This window comes from Brachyistius frenatus, unplaced genomic scaffold, assembly GCF_029030835.1.
Source record: "Brachyistius frenatus isolate BFR_SWC_R1_liver_20210118 unplaced genomic scaffold, ASM2903083v1 Contig_8, whole genome shotgun sequence".
NCBI lineage: Eukaryota > Metazoa > Chordata > Actinopteri > Embiotocidae > Brachyistius > Brachyistius frenatus.
In genome coordinates, this window is record NW_027210607.1 from 4353883 (window position 1) to 4375022 (window position 21140).

General features: G+C 44.3%; 1 protein-coding gene across 11 annotated transcripts; it reads right to left on the reverse strand.

Annotated features, from left to right (window-relative positions):
* Positions 1-97: 97 nt before the first annotated feature.
* lrrfip2 (leucine rich repeat (in FLII) interacting protein 2) lies at positions 98-20416 on the reverse strand. Of its 11 annotated transcripts, XM_069689999.1 has the most exons (27): positions 20250-20416; positions 18936-19090; positions 13092-13178; positions 12582-12641; positions 11901-11960; positions 11719-11757; positions 11480-11551; positions 10353-10400; positions 10183-10251; positions 9835-9921; positions 9336-9392; positions 8905-8958; positions 8707-8763; positions 8073-8144; positions 7608-7721; positions 7068-7109; positions 6003-6134; positions 5529-5600; positions 4505-4675; positions 4329-4421; positions 3839-3931; positions 3088-3189; positions 1945-2077; positions 1594-1764; positions 1422-1501; positions 1221-1325; positions 98-899 (listed from the first exon to the last, which is right to left on the reverse strand). In XM_069689999.1, exons 2-27 carry the CDS (start codon positions 19023-19025, stop codon positions 789-791), a joined length of 2271 nt encoding a protein of 756 aa, XP_069546100.1. In that variant the 5' UTR covers positions 19026-19090; positions 20250-20416; the 3' UTR covers positions 98-788. The 11 variants fall into 11 exon arrangements, with proteins under 11 accessions (XP_069546100.1, XP_069546101.1, XP_069546102.1 ...); XM_069690000.1 differs by lacking the exon at positions 5529-5600; XM_069690001.1 differs by lacking the exon at positions 3839-3931.
* Between the last annotated feature and the right edge of the window lie 724 nt (positions 20417-21140).

Consider the following 21140-nt stretch of genomic DNA (forward strand, 5'->3'; position numbering starts at 1 on the left):
ATTTTAAAGGCGCAGAAGTAGCGGTGAAGTAGTCCACGGCTTGAGTTTGCAAACTGCCACATGAAAAAAGAAGAAAAGATTTAATTTTTATACACACTTCTGTAAATTACACATTTATTTTCAAGAAATCTTTTAAATATTTGAAAAATTTCATTGAAACCGCAGCAGACACAGTTGGTTCTATATAAGTTTCAAACAATGACTGCACCTTTTTTTTTTTTTTTTTTTTTTAAATACATCGTACTGTACCTGTTAAAACAATTACTGTCTCATTGAGCGGTGCGGACCCCCAGTCTCCTAGTGTGAAAAGGCACTTCACTGTGTGAGGGGAAGCTGGGAGGGAGCGGGCCGGAGCAGCCACGGGGGTTCAATCGTTTAAAAAGCATCATTATACTCATTCATGCAACTTATCAAAAACAACAACAACAACAAAATAAAATACAGCCAAGCACCCAGCCAGAGGGAAATGAGATCTTGTGGATAACATGATGTAGTACAAAGCTCTGAAAAATGAAGTAGTGACTAGAGAAATGTCCTCAGATGTATCTCCCAGCAACTTTTATAGTTTTATTAGTTTCTGAGTCGTTCCTCGAAAAATAGCAACGGCTCGCCAGAAAACAAAAACCCGAAGGGACACGGTTCCGTTTGCCTGTGCTACGAGTTTGTAAGTGTTTTTGGTTAGCTACAAAAGTGTTACAGCTGAAAATGGAAATGTTCTCCAGACGCAGTATGGCAGTCAGAGGTCTGAGGTGCGAGTTTAAGGGCTTCTGTGGTGACGCTGCCTTGCCTCACTGCTGCGACAGAAGGGCGTTCCTGTTGGCCTTCATCTTGTCGAGGCGCTTCACGAGGTGGCTGTTGGTCATCTCCATCTCCTCGATCTTATCCAGAGCGGTGCGCACCTGTGGGGGGAGCCGAGGAGAGATGTTGTACATTCAGCCTGCTGATGTTTAGCGCCATAAAATGAAAGTGAAGTTCATTCCACACCGGTGACGGGACGGATGTGAATGAATCTTCTTCGACATGAAAACTTGGGATTTCAACAGCAATCTGATTGGTTGATGTCTTTATATGCGGTGTGACGGATCAGAAACTAAACAAGAAAACAAACTACTTCTGTAATATTTGCACTCCGTGTGAAAGTACTCAGGACAAAACAACAGTTTCAAAACGTATATCGAAACCTCCCCTGGTGTGTAAAAGCTTTGTTTCGGTGTCCTCACCTCTCTTTGAAGTTTCCGCTTCTCTGCTTTGAGTTCGTCTTCTATTTTCTCAGAGTTGTCTGCTGATGCCTTGTACCTGGACACCTGCCCTTCAAGTCTGTTAATCTGGACACAAACAGAAAACAAAGTGTTGACATGGAGCCCTAAAACCTTTTCATTTCTCTGGATACCGCGTTTCTCTCATTTCATGTTTGAACTTACGTTTTGTTCCATTGTACCTATTTCCTGCTCTGCTTTAGAAAGCTTGAATTTGTATTCACTAATCTGTCTGTTGGCATCTCCTGCGCACAGAAACACAGCGGTGAGTTCAATGACACGTTCACAGGATCGTTGAACGTGCGTGTAGATAATTATAAAGAAAAGAAAAACTTACTCTGCATCTCAATAAAGTGTAGGTCTGTACCATTCTCCATCCTCTCCCCGTCGGTGTAAGCACTGTCCACCTTCGAGTGTTTCTGCCTCTCCTCCTCCAGCTGATTCTTCAGCTTCCTGATCTGAGCCAACAGTTCGTCCTTCTCCTCGGCCAGCTTCCGTAGCCTGACGTCTGCGTGACACAGCGATGACACATTTGACTGATGCCGTTTATTCGAAATCAAGTGGTTTCTAGGCGCGGCACAAATATGCAGCATTCTGCTCGCTGGTTGGACGAACAGGCAGAGGGATCAGTGAGACGCGACGTCAAAAGGTTCCGCGTCTTTCTCGTCCACGTGAAGGACACACTCACCCAGCGGGCCCTCCCCTGCAGACTCCAGCACCTGGGCGGCCTCCTGGGACACCAAAGTGATCCCTGCGGACGCAGGCTCGTGGTTGACGTCTCCGTTTGGAGTGCCGTCTGGGATGATGACCAGCCCGTGTTTCTGCGGTCAAAACGACACCGATTAGTTCCTGTCGTCCCGTTCGTGAAACTGCACGGCACAGAGGATTTTCACTAATCTCTCTTTTTTTTTTTTTTAAATATGATACCGTCCACTCAGGATGAACAGAGCGGCTCTGTGAATGAATAGAGCCGTGACACCAAAACACACGGAGGAAAAAAAAAAAAAAAAGAAAAGAAAGAAAAAGAAAAAAAGTAAATGACAGTGATGTTTACTGAGCAACAGACGGGACGGAACAATCGGTGGTTTGTGGATGTTGAAATGTGGCCAGAAAAGATAATATTTATCTGCAGCCTGACACTTCGGAGCAACCGGTTTACAAGTCAAAGCCTGAAAAAACAAACTTTGGACTGAAGCAGGATGAAAATAACCACGGCAACAAACAATATTGTGGTTGTGTTCAGACAGCTCTGCAAAAATACATGTATATTATATAAGTTTAGTCTTCAGAAAACCCTGAGATGGTATTATGTTGCTTTTTTTACATAAGAAAACAATTTGTAAAAAATGTAATTCCATCGAAGTCTGAAGAGCTGTTCACCATTTTAGCAGGGTTTTTTTTTCCCGATGTATTTTCACCACCTAAATGCGTAATAACTGAGGCTGTTATTTATTTTTGTATTTAACTTTCATTGAATCAAGAAAGTCCCTTCAAGATAAAGTATCTCTTTATCGAAAGAGACCTGGCCAAGCATGTGTTTATCATTGTGGTCAGTTGCCACGGTGACGTCTATGTACAGTAGTGAGACTATTTGCGTGCCCTCTAAAAGCCACACATCCACCAGTAATTTGATATACTGCGCTGGTGAAGCAGAGGTTGCCGTTAGCCTGAGTTACACACAACAGAAAACGGTGTCAGTAGTAAAAAGTAAAAACAACAACGGCAGATTGACTTGTTTTAGTTCCAAACCAAAGCAAATGTATAAAAAGTAGTTTTCTGAGCAGCAACTCTTTTTTTTTTTTTTTTCCCCTCGGGGACTCAGTGGACATACCTCTCCTGCTTTGGACTTCCCCTTGATGTCCGCGAGCTCATCTCTGAGCTCGTCTCTCTCATTCCTAATGCAATCAAAGTACTCTTTCTGCCTCTCTAGGGCCTGGCCACACCAGAGAGAAGACAAAGAGAGGAGAAGAGGCAGAGAAGTTGGAGAGACTCTGGACAGACATGCGACACGACATGCGACACGACATGCAGCAGCAACACAGACATGCAGTCACCGAGGTGACGTGCCGGTGCATCATGTTGAAGGGAAACGTTACGAGGAGGTCGAGCACAGGGACTGACGAGTTCGTAAGGAGGGAGATCACTTCTTCGGGTTTTGGACTTTGTTAAAAAACAAAAAACAAAACTACACACCCAATAAGTACGAGACTGACTTCATGATCTAACAGCTGATCCACAGGTTGAACATGCATGTCATGCTGAAAAATATTGAAATTCTCTTGCAGTTTGACAATCCTGACAGAGTTATTTTGATTTCACAGGCTGACCACTGCAGGCTTTAACACGGTGACGGTGAACTTTCATTGTTAGCTCAGGATCCAAACCGTTATTCTGACATGCAAAAATCCAAACTGTGTACGTGAACGGGTTCAGTTATGTGCTAACGCCTAAAGGGTCTCCATCGTGCAGAGACAGCATGGGAGGCAATAGAGCTGGATGGACATTATATCAGAAGGCTGGCGAACACGCAACCACCTATCGCCTCTCATAGCCTGTCAGAGCACCAGCGTGGGACCTCCTACCCCGATCTTTTTGTCCTTCCAGTTTATCGTTTCCTGCAGGTCAAACACCTCTCTGGTGAGGGCATCTAACTTAGTCTGCATTCGCTGGCTCTCCTGGAGAGGTAATGAACAGTGACAAGATGACAAGGGTACAGGACAAAAAACAAAAGAGGAAAGAAAATCAATGGAACAGAAAGCGAAAGAAGTGAAAATGCACATAAATACAAGCAGACACAAAGATCTGAGATGCGAGAGGAGACGAACTGGAGCAGATTCTGTTGAAAGAGGAATGAATGACAGTGTTTGACAGGACAATGAAAAAGAGTGAAACGGAAACTGTCAGGGACGGAGCAGTAGACTGGGAGAGGCCGGCCAGAGCCAATCAATCCTGATCATGTTGCTGCAGAGCAGAACCTCTTCTGCAGCCGGCACACAGACACCAACACCTCTGAAGGTGCCGACAGAACAGCAGCCCGATGCGGCTGGTTTTTCTGTTCAAGCGCAGCCGTACCTCTATAAGCTCATCCCTCTGGCGGATTCCCTCTTTCAGTTCTTCTTGTTTATGCTGGAGAACCGTACACGTGTGCTTTTGTCTTTCTAGTTCCTGAAACCACAGACGGAACGTTTTAGCCACGAGCCTTCACTTTAAACATGACGCAGCTCTTCTACGATTGAGCGGTATTTCACCTTTGACTTGTCCTCCAGCTCCCTCCTCATCTCGGCCGTCTGTTCCTCCATCTCCTCGATGACGTCCTTGAGCGTGTCCACTTGATAGATGAGGTTGCCTTTGTCGTTGTCCAGCTGTGCGTTCGATACCATGGCTTTCTTATACTTCTCCTCCACCTCTGCAAGTGACTCCTGATCAGGTTGGACACGTGTTACTAACAGAGTAAACCGATTTCAAGCACAGCTCACCTACATGCATCAGGTGGGCTCCTTTCTGTCATAAAATAATGTTTTTGGAACACGTTTAACACAAATGGGCCAAACATACTGCACAAGTCTTGAAACATGAGCCTAATTCTGAGCATCTTTTGTTGTATTTTTCCTTTTTAAACGGGTCATTTGGGACAAATATGTGCAGTACAAATGGTGACACTGATCACGCAATAATCAGAATGCGTTGAATCACTTTCAGGAGTGAAACAAGGCGATGGTGTGATAAAGGGGATCTGAAAGAGAGAACTACAAGTGAATCAGGAAACGAGAAATCCAGTAAAAGTGCACCAGTTGTATGAAACTACAGAGATGGAGCCGGGCTCCAGTCAGGTTGGTTAGTAGACTACTCGAATCATTAAAAACATACAGTGTCCTTTCTGAGAGAACAGGAAGTTGCTGAAGGTCACTGTCAGCCAGACGGGCCTCCAACACTGTGCCAACGAAAGTCTAAACTGACAGCACGACTGTTCTCCGTCAGCAGGTGGAGCTTGTTGCTCTTCTTCTTACAACTTTGAACCCAGCAGCGTTGTGGGAGTGTCTTCATTTCAGATCAAAACAGGAAGTGAGGGAACACCATGCAGAAGGAAAGGGGTCACTCAGACTGGGAGCACGCAAAGACACGACTGTGGTGTTAGGGAGCTACGGGGGGAGATGGGAGGGGAGGGAGGGGGGTGCAGAGGGGTGTGAGTGGGGAGGCGGTGGGAGGGGTTAGTGATGCCATACTGCTCCCAGAGGACAAGAGAAGGCATGCTGTGAGCTCAAGCCCCTCTACCTTCAGCTCTTTAAGCCCTTGCATGTACCGCCCTTCTACATCCTGAATCTGGTCCTTTAGTTCATAGATATCCTGTAGAGCACACGGAGGGAATGGTTGGGGTGAACCGGGGCGTCAGAGAGGGTGGGGGTTGGTGGGGAGGAGGGGGGAGGGAGGGGGGTAGAGGAGAGATAACAGAGCACCCGTGCTGCCATCTCAGAGACAGTCCAGCTCACATACACATGACCACCCAGAATATAAGGATCAGCTTGACAGGACACATGTCACATCCAGTCCTCCCGTGCACACATGTAGAAACATGACTCAAGCAGACACTAAGAGGAGCAGGGAGGGAACAGCAGAGGCAACGCTGTGGGAACGCACGTCTACACGAAGCCCTCAAACACACATGAATTAGCAGTTCATCTCGATGAGAAATCTCAACGCTAGCATTTGTAATGAGTTTAGATTATGTAAAGCGTTTGAAGGTCTTACCCTTAGTTCACTCAGACTGGTGTCGGGGTCGTAGACGCTACCCGTGTCGGTGCTGCCCCGTCGTGACGAGGTGCCACCCAGGGAAGCCAGGGTGGCGGCAGAGAGGCCGGGGGTGGCACATCGGGAAGATGGCTGAGGACGCAAAGAGCCACAAAACCCCGGTAAGAAAAGCACACGTGAAAACGCAGCGCAGCGCAACACAACTCCAACATGTCATTCAACACCAACATCTGATACGGCACGGCTCTTCGGGGATACAGATCCTCCTGAGGGAGGCTTTGTCACCCTCATGTGTTGGAGAACATGTTATACTTGGAAAACTAGCTCACAATCTCCACAGGCTGCGTGTGTGTATAAAAGAAAGATGACGCTTCTTTGTTCATGTGTTGTGGTTACATGCTGCTGCCTAACATCGCACAGAAATCCATTTACAGCTCAATGTGGGATTTAACTGGTAAACGATTATATTGACAGATGAGCCATGCCAGGTTTCTACAGGAAATAACACCGCTAGATCACAAAACAGAAATGAGTGTGGTGTTGTTGTGATCTCCAGGCTTTGTCTGTAGTTAACCCACGAATGGAGAAAGAAAATCCAAACAGCATCGCATCACCACACTGTGTGTGGTAATTTTGCGTCTTTACACAGACGCCATTTAATGAGACTTTATTGTCAGGTGTGTCGAATGTTTATGAACAGTCTTTAGAACTGGATGTGACATGTGTCCTGTCAATCCGAGTGCCTGACAATCCCATTTTTCTGCGGTAAAATAGATTGAAATGAGACTAACAGACTATATTTCATTAGATAAAACAGAAGTTTACAAAGTTTATGTTTGGGGACATAATTTACAGCTGAAAAAAAGTGCAATATCTGTTATCACAACACTCGGATAATTACAGGAAAATGCTACGGTGACTTAAGTATTGTCTCACGGCCTCTGGTGATTCCTACCGCAGTACATGGAGGAGGATCTCTGTTAATGTGGCCGAGTTTTAAACCAAAGGCGCCGAAACTCTTTGATTAGGCCTGGTTGTTAAAATACAGAATAATCACGCACTTACCCGACTAAAATCTGTATACTGCTTGTCACATTTTTCATCCAGCTGTAAGAAAAAGAATAAATATTACAAAAATGAGGTCTAAATGATTGTAAGAACACGCATCCTGTCGTGGTCATGCTTGGAGCCGTTTCCTCGTCTGTAAACCAGGGAGTTAGTTCACAGGTTAATACGAGTCCTGGATTAAGTGCTGCATGTTCACAAATGGTACCGAGTTGAAACCAAACAAGCAAATGAAACAATAAGTGGATTTCATAACTGTATTAGAGAAGATACTTTCTCTGAGTTCATGCTGCTACGCACTGCAGTCACACATCTCAACTACCCTTTTAGCACTCTATACATATATATATATATATATATATATATATATATATATATATATATAAATAATAGATCATGACGTTCTCATTAAAACAAAGGCTGTGGGATGAGTTTTGAATACCAAATGTTATTCGTAATCATGCATCAGTTATTTCATCCATCACCGGTGTTGCACTGCATTTCCAAGCACGCTGTCGTGAGCCCGATTCGGTCACTTACAGCGTCCAGATCTGGAATACTCAAATCATCGAGGTCGGACACAATACTGCCCCTTCGGTTGGAGCGGCTGAAATAATCAGCAGCTGACTCACTAATGTCCGAGAAGTCAGACGACTATTTACACAAACACACAGACACACACACACACACACACACACACACACACACACACACACACACACACACACACACACACACACACACACACACACACACACACACACACACACACACACACAGACAGACAGACAGACAGAACAAAGAGGACAAACTCGTCAGACAGGAGAAGGACAGAAGGAAACAGAGACCACTCTTCAAGGTCAAGGCATTTCAATGTGGGATATGTATTGAGCGAATACTCTTAACCCAGAAAAATACAATAAAAGAAAAAGCTGAAATCTAGCTCTTCATCTACGGTCGCTACCGTGACAGAGCAGCATCAGTGTCTCTGTTTCTACAGCTCACCACACTGTCCCTCCGGCCTCTGTTGAAGCGTTCCTGGGACACACTGCTGACCGTGTCATCATCTGAGGAAGACTGAGAGGAGTACGCACACACACACACACACACACACACACACACACACATGAGGAGATAAAGTCATGTAGGATGGCTGCATGCCCAAGACACACACACACACACACACACACACACACACACACACACACACACACACACACACACACACACACACACACACACACACACACACACACACACACACACACACACACACACACACACACACACACACACACCTCTCAATCCTCAAGACATCCAAGTCTTTGCATTAAACAGATAAATGGATAACACTAAAGACGGGAACACTACGTAATACCATTTCATGCCATTAGGAGCCAAAGTCAAGTAGGACAATCTTTCTACAACATCATCGCCTGCGCAGAAGAAACTCCTAATTCACACACTTGCCAGACAATGTCTCTCAACGACGCCGTTTCCTGAAACAAGCTGTTTGATGCATCATTAATCACTAGCCGAGAGGTCTGCTGGTGAGAGGGGACGAGGGGGACGAGCGGGGGCCTGTTAGCAGTGTGTGTTTGTGGTCATGCACGGTGGCGGTGGGTTTTAAGGTGCTCACCGCAGGGCTGCTGCGAGTGGAGCTGGCTCCAGAGGAGTACCAGCTGTATTCAGAGGGCTGCGGAGGGATGGGAGGAAGGAGGACAGGAAACAGGATCAACATGAAGCCAGACATCAGGCCGCAGGGTGACAATGCCAAAATTAATATAAAATAATAAATAAAAATAAGTGCCGTTTGTCAAACATTCAGAAGACTTACAGCTCTTGAACTGTGGCCTGAGCTGTAAAGACCGGTGTCGTCGCAAATAGAGGCCTGAGGGCACACGTGGGAGACAGTGCAGGACTCAGCAAAACACGAGAGGGAACATAAATCTTTCACTTTCTAAGTAGGCCGAGTAGAATGACTTTCTCTGGGCCAAGCAATAAACAGAAAAGCTGTGTATTATTTCCAACTTTAAATAAGCCATTTGTTTCAGTGCTCTTTAACAAAAGCCTTGGCTTCACACAAACTCCTGTCTTATCTCACTGAAGTACAGATCTCTGGCCCGAGCCGAGTGCTCAGCGTGTCCAGGAGCTAAATATAAGCAGCCCCAGCCACCCCGGACATCCTATCACATGCATGTGGCCACGGTGGGGGGGGAGGGTTTGGGTGGAGTGGGGCGGGGCGGGGCGGGGCGGACAGAAACTGACCATGCTGTAGCTGCGAGGCAGCCCGGTGCCGGTGGTGGAGGATGAGGAAGCGGTGGCCTGTTGGAGAGGAAGGGGAGCAGGGAGACGTCAGAGTGGAGGGAGGCTCAGGTGGTGAGAGACTAAAGAGCTGCAGTAGTGAACAGAATGAACACCGTTCCTGTTCACGGTTTTAAGCAACACTATTGTCTGTCAGCAGGTGATTTACAAGAATTCAAATTATTATGTGAACAGCTTTCAGTGGACAGAAATCTGAATGTAAAAGTTTTGGCTTTCAATGAAACAACTAAGCAACATCAGGCACTTCTGGCCTGCTACTCTCTCTGCTGTGATGATTTTATGACACATTAACAATATCCCTTATTGCACTCATATAACACCAATGTTAGGCTGATAAATATCCAATAAACTACACCATGCAGACACGGATATACAGCTTCAACTGGCTCTACTTTCACTGTCCTTCAGCTAAACGTTGGACAGCGGTGACGGGAGGACCAACCCGTGGCTGATAGGTGGAGGTGGAGGTGGAGGGCAGTTTGGTCTTCGTTAGGCTGGTGTAGTTCCTTTGATCGTGGTACAGTCCCGTCTGGAAGGGTAGTAACATAATACGACCTCAAATAAGCAGTGACAATACAGATGTTTTCCTCAAGAGTGGGACTACAATTAGTTTTCCATATGTTATGACCACTGCTTGATCTAAGTGCCACGTCACAAAGATATGATTAGTCATTCTCATCAAGGGTACAGTCGATCAACAGTAAATCACCACTGCAAGCCACCATCATCAGTCTCCGCTGCCTTCATGCCGGAAGTGGCAGCGCAGACGAGACTTAGGGAGTACACTGACCAGCAGGTCCTTCTTCGAGGAGCTGGATGAAGCCTTTTTATGGCCATGCAGGTCACTGTACACTGAACTCTGCTCAGCACAGAGACAACGTAAAAAAGAGGCTATAATGAGACAAAAGAACTAAAAGAGAAACATATGGGGATAAATGGATGATCAACATGGTTACATACAGTGGAGCGGGAACTCTTGAGGGTGGAGCTAGTGGAGAGGCCATCAGACTGAAGAGAGACCAGGAATAGAAGAATTACGATCGTGAAAACATCACAGACGCTGTGAGGTTGCCGTTAGATCAACTTCTACACACAATCAAGCAAACGGTTATGAACCGAGCTGTGCATGAATGTTATTTACTGGACATATACAAGAAAACGGTCAATTTCAAATCAAAATAGCATATTTGGATGAGAGGATTTGAAACGATGAAGACACTAATGAAATGTTTGGAGGTGAAAGGGCTCCACGTGTGGACAGGCCAGCAGCTCCATGATATACATACGTGTGTATGTGTCCTGTGGCTGTGGAGGGTCTGGCAGCATGAAGACACTGGACTGAAGACCGTATAATAAAATATAATAACTTAGCAAAATTGTGTAAAGTTATTTTTCATGTTTTCCAAATGTGATTGGTATGTTGTTGTATTTTCATTATTATGTCAGTAGGAGCTTGTCTTGTCTGTGTGTGAGTTGTAATCTTTGTCCTGTGTATTTTGTAATGTTATGTCATAGTGTCAGTCGTTATGGCTGTATTGTCACGTTGTAAAGTTTCTTGTGGGCCGCTGGGAAAGGAGTTGTGTCAATGATGTGGCTAATAGGAGTGCTAAAAAACTAACTAACTAACATGTATATACATATTGTATGAACACTTATAATACTCTTGAAAAACAGCTATTGGTAAAGTGCACATGCATTTAAAACAAAATGACACGGGACATTAGTAGTTTGGAATCAGTTCATCTCAATCTAAAAGTTCAGTGATCACTGATACAAGAAGATATCCAACATGGAAAAGAATGAAATACAGATGAGTCCAACTGTATGTGTCCCCCCGTGTCCCTCTGTGTCCCCCCGATCTCTCATGTGTAGAAGGTACAACTAACAGATCAGTAGACGACGCCGCATTCAGGCAATACGACGCAACAAAAACATTAAATAGGCCAAAACTGTCCCTTTCTATGAAGCTTTTAAAATACGAGTTAGTTCTTCTGAGCACAATGAAGTTAGCTGAGCTCTAGTTATGTGCTGACGATCCACGTATTCAGCCCACAACACGCTCCCACACAAATGCACACACAACGCACCAAGCCGTCTTTTCTACGGGAAGTGGATCGGCTCTTGCTAGAGCCCAGGTCACGCACTGCTGATGAGGTTGACTTCAAACATAAAAAAAAAACAAAGAACAACATTAGGAGAACTCTTCTAAAAGAGTAAAGCAACACTGCCTTCATAACAAGAACAAGAACAAGGGCTCTCACACATCAGTGTGCCCTTATGAGAGCGCAGACTTAATAAAACGGGCAGGGATGTATTATGTACGTACCCTGTAGCTGCGGACTGACATGACATCATCATCCAGCCCCTGTTAATGTGGAAACACGGAGTCACAGCAGAAAAATAGACAGAGAAGAACAGAGTCGATGAGAGATTAACTGCAGGATTAAAGAGGAAAGAAGAAAGGAAATAGAGGCAGACAAAGAGGAAGTGTGTGGGGGAGATACAGACCCGGTGTTGACGGCTGCTGGATCTACTACTACTAGAGGTTCTGGCTTTTTCTGAGTCAGCCTGGAGTCAGGAAGGAGAGTTGGTCAGAGTTATAGAGTGAAAGCAGAGTGGGAACTGTAATACTCAACAGTTGCTATGCAAAGCCCAAACCATGCAAAACAACTTTGGCATGTTTATCACCAAATTGATGTCATAAACATTTGCAAATGTTTATCCTCTTTAAGCACTGCAGCAAGATTAATGATACACAAGAACAGCTAATCTATTACACAATTTGTCTCATCTAATAGCACACAGTGAAAAGCTCCTGTTCTCCCTTCAACACGCACACACAGATAAGTTCCATGCAAAAGTGGTTCATAAACAATCAAAACTATCTATATCTAATAATATAAGTATTTCTGAAGCAGCGGGAGGTGACAGCTACATGTCCAAACCACCTCCTCACATGCAGACTCACCCTCCTCTAAATAAAGTCAAAGGCCAAAGCCTGCTCTCCAAACACACGGTCACAGATTACAGTGTCTCCAAAGCAAATACACTGCCGGGGCATATTTCCACAGTGAGGCACGAAGTAGTCTGCGAGTCAAGTGTAGCTAAACGGTCAGGGTTGACTGGGGCTCAATCCCACACAACAGGCAGTGTTAGTGGAAACAGGAGGCAACAACACCGCTCGCCTACCATCCACTGGTGGATCTGACCCCATTTTCTGTTGCTACTGCTGGATGAGTGGTGAGAAAGCTGGACAGAGGGAGGAAGTGCCAGGAAAAACATACAATCATACTTTGCTCAAAACGGCTGAAACATTAAAAAAAAAAAACTGGGTGACATTTGCGTCAGGAATAGAAGTTTTGGTTTGATCTGTGGACATGCAGCACTTTCTTTTCTCTTTCTGCGGGTAAATTTTTTGGTGTTTCCACAGCAGACTAATCCAAAAAAAACTGGCCTTTATGGCATAAAGCCTAAGAGCTCATCTGCACCCGGGACGACGGCTGCAGATGAGCTGCTTGCACACATTGAGGCGCTTAACAAATAAAAGAAAAAAAAAATAGAGGAGAAAACCAGGCCATTTCCCATATTTAATCTGCAGCTGATCTGTGTTGAGAGCAGCAGTTATGGGACATTAGTTTCTTCCTTGATGAATTGACGGTGCATTTTTTTTGCCCATCTGGTCCATTTTGAGTTACGTACCTCTTTCTGCTGCCGTTCGAGTTCCCTCATTCGAATATCCCTGGCCTCTGCCCGAGCTGCCCTCTTTGCTGCCAGCCTCGCCTCCGCCTGTGAAACGCAACATGAACAAACCCGTCAGCGATGAATGGAAACTCTTGAAGGTGCTTTTCCCCAAAAGGCACACCCAGTGAGGGCAGAGGGCAAAGCTTCAATCTAAACATAATCACACAGTAGAATTTACAAGAGTATATATTCAATGTATCTGCTGCCCGTTAGAGAAGAGAGACACTGGAAGATGTATTTCATTCGTTCACATTTCACACTTCCTGGCTTGTAAGAGGCATTGAGTTTCCTTCCCTTGAATTTTATTACCCGACCTTTTTGATGAAGAAGTAGAGTTTTTGGCAGCGCTGCATAGTTTTGTGGTTTGCTGTGAAGATACATCCAACTCGCCAAGAATAAATAAGTAGGAAAAAAAAAAACTGCATTACTTTCTCAACTGTACCGTCTAGTTTTCAGGACTGTGTATCACGCAGTACACGAGTGTTGCATCTGAATAATGTGTCGTGTCCATAATACCTGGTCTGCAGTTAAAAGTAGATTCACTTGCAATTTTTAAATACTGCCATTTAAATTATTTAATTAAATTTACATCTTCTTACAACAGACCACATAGTTTTGTCGACTTGGGAGGTAACGGCACAGTTCATAAACAATCCAGCCTCTGCCTGTCTGATATGTTGATCTATGTCAGGAGTTATACCGCTGTCACGGCATGTTTTCACTGACAAGTAACAATAAACTGCAGCACAGAAATGCTAAAGATGGATTTCAGATATTTCAGAAACAGTGACTACTTCACATAGTTCACCCATCAGAGAGCGCTGACTCATTTATTTTTTTTTAACTGTAAGCCGCACGCACATACTTGGTCTCGGTCCAAGTGTGCTTATTCTTTGATCTTATGTAAAAATACTAAAACAATAATAGTTTGAACTTTCAAATATTGGTATAACAATCCAGTGGTGCTGCACTCTGGACACGACACGGCATCAAGTCTCTGCTCACATGCTGGACCCTCAGTGGCCAGTTTCAACGGTGAGCCGCTGCTCTGAGGTCCTCTGAGTGCCTGTGATGCCTCATCACCACCAACATGTGCTACCCATCAGCTGCAGGAGGGATCATTTAAAGCCCCCACGGGGGAGATGCCAGTAGTGTGCAAACAAACTGACTGAGAAGAAAAGTATCAAGAAAAAAACTATGTGAGTCACAACAGCCTGGTTCTGCTCAGCCTGTACACATAGAGGCCATTTCACAATATCTAAATAGCTGACACTGTAGCACAAATAAGTAAAAAGCTGAATTAAATCCAATAAACTCTCTTCTGTGGAAAAAGTGGGTGGAGTCATTACACAATTTGCCCCGACTGAGTCAGAGTACGAGCAGGAGCTAATTTTACAGAATAGCTCAGCAGAGGGGACTAAATGAAGCAGCCGCTACGCAGCGTTGAGGCGTCCCACAGGTGACGGTGTAGCTTATCCCTCTATTACATCTTTAGTACTAATTACATACCGACAGGCTCTGGAACTAAACATCCTACCAACAAAGAGGGGCACACTTGGTCGCGGAGTGCGGCCCTTTATCTCTAACTCAAAGACAGTCCATAAATACCGGCGGCTGCGTGTACAGTATCTCACTGCAGACAAACACTGTCAGCATTCCAGTAATTTCTTATCTGCACCGCCAGAACAGAGGCCCTGTGGGCAAGAGGCTGGTCCTGTTTCAATAATAGCCCAGAGTGAACAAACAACACAAGCATCTTGTTTTACAGAGACGAGACGTCTTAATCCTGACAGTCAGAGGAAAGTAGAGACTTTGAGCTGATCCTGAGGAATCGGGGCCGATCCAGACATATCTTAATGCTTCACTATCAGCTACGATAAAGCCACTCAAACTCAAACAATGTAATTGGTCACAGCAGTGATTTACTCTCTTGCTTTCACACCCGAGTTGGAAAAATTATCCACAGAAACAAATCAATTTTTTCTCCTCTCTCTTTCCTCATTAGCAAAGATCAGCAAACAAAACATTAAGGTTAAGCTTCTCGCCGACTCTCAGTTTCACTCTTTAAATTACAGCCATCGCTAGCTGTTGTTGGGCTAAAATAAAACTGTTATTGTTGGGTCTGAGTGATCTTTTACAGTCTGATAAAAGTCAAAGAAGCATCGCTCTGTAACACTGCTGCAACAACTGCAGGCACACCGAGGGTTTCTGTCATTTCTACAACTTCAGAGTTTCAAGACTCACATTTTCCAAATCAGACTTTGATTGGAGTTTTCTGACTTCAATTTCTTTGGAAGTATAATATGCGTTAGCTGTTATTTCAGTTTGTCGGATACATATTTAATCAAGCATTTAAATACAGACTCCGACTCTGTCAGAGGTGCCGAATATTAAAGGCCATCCCTCTGAAAACACTAACCGAGGATGACAGCTTGGTGAAAGAACAGGTGATGAGTGAGACACAATACTACGTACAAACACGCATTACTGTAAAGATTATACACGGAATCGCTGATTTCAGCATCTTTGATAAATGTGAATGATTCACACAGTAGTTGTTTTACTGTCTGAATAATTTGAATACATTTAAATATCATTTGTATTTTTCAAAAAGAAAAGAAAATCAGTACTTTCCATGTGCCCTTGTGGGCTCTTGTGTCATTTTGGGATCTAGTTGATGGTCATACTTTGTCACAACAACAAGCCTTCGACCTACAATGTAACTCGCGTTAATGCAATGTACTTTGCACAAGGTGAAAAGGGAAGTAATGTTGAAAGTGCGTGAGGAGAAAGACCAAATGAGAAAGCGAGGGAGGCGGCTGGCTGCGAGCTGTGCACCTGTTGAGCTGTCTGACAGTGTGACCTGCTCTGCACAGCAGCACAGCTGAGCTCTCTGTCTCCGTCCTATCTATAGACCGGCCCATCCAGGCCCGGCTCTCCGAAAGCCACATCGTGGGCCTGAGAAGGTAACCTGAGCAGCAGAAGTTCAACATTAAACACACCTCCTACACTCTGAGCAACAAGAGACCCGCAATCCCCCACATGATCACCTGGGGCCGTCACTACGTAGTGACAACAGCGCGTTGATTATTAGTACTGTGGGGAAATGCGACAAACTGCACACTTCATCAAAAAACGAATTAGCGGATGAATCAATAATGTAAATAATCCACAACATTCCACGATAAAAACTGAACCGAAACTTGCGTCGTACAAACACATAATGAACTATAATGTAAAGAAGAACAGTTTCATTTCTGTAGTCGAGGTTTCTGCACTTTAATCAAATTTGAAAAGAATAAAGCTACATGTAGGCGTATCAAATGGAAAGTTCTTGACTCTGGAAAATTGTCCTAACATCGTGAATAATAATTTAACGTGTGAAAGCTGAATTTGATCCGACATTATGTTCGGTGTTGGCAGCTGTTATGAAACAAGGCGTATCCAGCTTGTTATTTGGTCAACTCTACAACTCCATTCAAAATAATCATTGCTAGATTTGTTTAAAATCGCAGATAGTCAGTTGTAAACAAAAGGCCTGGACTCTAGGTGCACTAAACTAGTCTATGTTACATAACAGAAACCACCGGACCCTCATTATCGATACCAGATTAGTCCTTGAACATTTTAATTGCGTGATGTTTTAAGACAAATAATAGCTGCTAAAAAACAATTTTCTTTATGTTGGGCTGAAACAACCTGCCGATGCTTCTTTACAACCCAGCAGCCAACCAAGTAACACTTTATTGGCAGACATGTGCTTTGTTCCCTGTAGCCTGAAAACTCTTTTAACCACATAAGGAAAGTGAAAAGTGCAAAACTTTTCATTGCAAAAATGACTTGTTGATATCAGAAGCTAAGGAAAAAGCAGTTTATTTATATAGCATAATTAATGTACGTTGGTAATTCTGAGTGCTTTAGGAATTATTTATTTCGCCCTAGATTAAATCGAATGGACTATGAACTATAGCTTCCAGACAAAGGCACTCCCTCTGTATACTGGGCAAAGTCAATCACTGTCAAGTACCATCAGCTCCCTTAGATCCTAATCTGAGACAACAGGTATGAGGTGATCGTCTAATTCCAACACTTGGCCACTGTCGGATATGAAAGCAAGCTGCTAGTATTCAAAATCCTGACTTCCCAGAAATGTAAAGTGCCTCAGAGGCAGGCTGGTGACGGTGCAGGCTCAAATTCACAGCAGCGATCGGTGCCAGGCGCAGGCAGCCTGGACGTACTCTTAACCTCGAGGTAGAAGCTGCAGGGTTTTGTACATTTGTTTGGGAGGGAGCTGATGTGCAACAAGTTAAAGGTTAACCCCTTGAACTCCCTGCACATTTGGTCTAATCTCTGCTTTGCTGCACAAAGAGATTCAGATTTAGGACCTGACTGGGAGGGTCAGATGACTCATGTTTCTATGATCAGCCTGCATGACTATAAAGAGAGCAAATGGAGCCTCGCGCTTAGTGCCCAAGAATGAAGCACCGCACAGCTTTCAAACAGAGCAGTTTCTGTTCTTCAAAAGGGCCAAGACAAATATTTCCAAAAAGCACATTAAACCAGAGTTAGATTGTGATTTTAGTCCAAAACTTTTACAGAAAATCTGCAGTGTGTCTATTTTTTTTTTTTAATACGCTCACCAAACGTATAAAACCACCTTAAAACTCTGAAAAATGATCTTTGCCTTTCACGTTTTTAAGACACCCTATTGTGGGGGAAAAAAAAGAAAAAGCAAAGGAATGGAAGAGCTGCTTGTGGAACGAAATGGAATAATCTCAGGGCATGTCGTTACAGGCCGGGCAGCTTCTCTCCTCTGCCCGTGTTTCCCCTCCCAAACAAAAACACTACAAGTCAAGTCAGCCTCTCTGTGGCCCAAACCAGCTGTCTCTACTCGCCTCGGCTCAAACACAAATTAACTAGCAAAACCTGAATATCCACAAATGTGCTTCAGAGGCCTGTTTGTTAATACAACTCTGACCACCAATCAGCAAAACCCGCCTAACAGATTTAACACACCTTTCTGTCGCTCAGCGACGTCCTGTTAAACCGAGTACTTTGTCAGCATGCCTAAAGTTTGACACATAACGTGCAAACTATGGTTGACAGACATCAGAACTAATTAACTTTACACATCTGTAACCAGGTCAATATTAAAATATCCTTACGATCCATTAGTGTTCATCTGTGTGTCTGTTTTGACGTTTACTGACTTCATTCTAGTCTCCAGCTCTAAACTTCTGTTTGTTCAATTTAAAACAAAATTTTAATCTGTTGGTACAAGAAGATTTTCATGAACTTACATGTTTGATTCTCACAATAACTTTTGATGTCACCTGATAAATGATAGACACAACTGAACAGTAGGAAGATGTATTTTCTCAGTAATGGCAGTGATACCAAAAGCGTTAAACATAGAACTGAACCAAGTCCACAGGCACATTAATGCTTTCTTGCTTTCGCAACACATTTTATCGACACGTCTACTTTAAAAGTTCTCTATTTCAACCGTAGTGCAGTGCAGACCGGTCATACGAGTGCTGATAATGGTTTCAACGGTCCACTTATGTTGCCTTTCTTTTAAAAATGTGATGGGGCTGCTGCCCAAATGAACAACATCTAAAATAGACAAATCAATCCCCTACCTGAACTTTAAAGGCCATTATCAGGATGAGGCTAAACAAGAACATCTGAGCTGGATCAAATCATATTTGTATTGATTCGGGGTTGCATAAATGGAGCAGTCTAGGGAGAAGATAACCCAGGTTCATCAACTGTGTGTGCACGATGGGAGTGTGAACTTACCTCCCGAGCAATGCTACTCAAAGCCTCGTCCTCTGCGGAGAACCGATCTTTCAGAGGAGCACGCTTTCTGCCAGAGCCTTGTGTCCCCATGCTGCCACTGCAACTGTAGCTCCACCAGTGTTGTGTAGGGCCGGAAAACGACTGTATGTAAATACCTAGAGGGGAAAAAAAAAAAAAAGCATACACAACAAAAACATATTTCAACAGGTCCATAAACAAAGCCCAGGGACCGATCGGAGGTACATCGTTTTTTTGTGTGCTCTTTAATGCAGTCTAATCTCACCGACAACCCGTACACTCCCTAGTGCTTACTTCTATTCCTGCAAACAGACTCACTCATGTACGGCACCTACAAGGGCTTCGGATAAACAGTTGTGGCCGACGTAAACCAGCTTTAACGGGGCACTCAGGAAGGCCAGCCTTATAAATCAGCATTTAGGAAACTACATTCAAATAGATGGCAGCTGGACGAAGTCCACAACGAAGATCCAAACCAATGATGGCTCACTGATGACAGCTGGTATAATAGTCCTCCACATCTTCAACAGGGTGACATGTGTTGAACAACAAAGTTATCAGACCCCGAAACAAAAGCCCGCTGGGACAGACACGGTGGGGGACAGGGGGGGGGGGGGGGACACGCCTAGTTCAGGACCCGGTTGAAGTCGGAGGATTCAAGGCGAGACATGAGCTCCCTTTGTAGGCGGCGGATGATCTAAACCTCGGAGATCATGAATTCAGTCAAAAACAAACAAAAAAAACCCACGCTGCTGGAAAATGGAAGAATTCAGATAATCATGATGAAGAGTTTCTACGAGCTAACAATCATGTGGGATCAGTAAGTGGGAGATTAAAAGCTTGCTCAGGTCATTTTCCTGCCACACACACACACACAGCTAACATTAGTGACTATAAAACGTGCAGCAGCGACCTTTATTATCTTAAAACTAAAGTTACGCCATCGTACCGCCAGCTCGCTGGATATACTAACGTTTACCACGGCGAGCTAAGTGTGAGCGCTAACTAGCATTTCGTCCTCCAGACATTCTCATTCAAAAGTTACCTGGTTAGGTTTTTATTGGGCTTCCGCTGAAGCCGACGTTTAATTAAAAAGGAGAACTATCCGGCCACGTCTTTTCCGACCCCCGGCGCCGGAGATAGCCTCTGGGAGCCGAGCCCGGTTGACCCGTTTAGCCGAGCAGTTAGCTCGGGTAGCCAGCGGGGCTAACCTCGACTCTCCCGGGGACTCAGCCTCCCCGGTCCCCGGTCCCCGGTCCTCCCGTCGCGGTTCACACCCCGAAAATACAACGTTACCTGCGCGACACCTTCAATTTAACCCGCGATTATTGCCGAGGTGCTGTCCCTTCTCTCCTGGAGGTTTAGCGGAGAGCCATTGGATGACTTGTCTTCAGAGATCGGCGGTGTTTTCGTCCCCACTGACAGCTGTCATCAGTCCGCCTCTCCGCCCTCTCCGCCCGGTCCACACACACTGGGCAGCTCCAGAGGACCCGGATGTTGGGAATATTAGGGTGTGATGCTGCCTTCAGGGACCAGTCAGACACACGGTGTGTACTTCACTGACTGATACAGAATAGTCCTTGTTTAACTACCGGAGGTAACGACACACTTTTAGGGGCTGACAGCATGAATTTATTTTAAACATTAACGACGCAAACTGTTTTCCGTTGTAGTTTGTTTTTTTTACTTGATAATTAGCTTGCTGTAGTTTCTTGCTTTGGTGAGTCGTTAGTCGTTTAACGTCTCTTTGTTAAAGCATTTCAGTCAATCAGACCGAAAATGTCCCATTATTTGTCCATTTCTTTTCACGTAATACATTTTTTTTGGCCTTATTATTAACTCGTATACTAATTTTAAACTGTATTTCAAACTGAGCCCCTTATTTTTACCTGAAAGAGCACCACAAAACGATATATATATACATATATACAGTGGGTACGGAAAGTATTCAGACCCCTTTAAATTTTTCACTCTTTGTTTCATTGCAGCCATTTGCTAAAATCAAAAAAGTTCATTTTATTTCTCATTAATGTACACTCAGCACCCCATCTTGACAGAAAAAAACAGAAATGTAGAAATTTGTGCAAATTTATTAAAAAAGAAAAACTGAAATATCACATGGTCATAAGTATTCAGACCCTTTGCTCAGTATTGAGTAGAAGCACCCTTTTGAGCGAGTACAGCCAT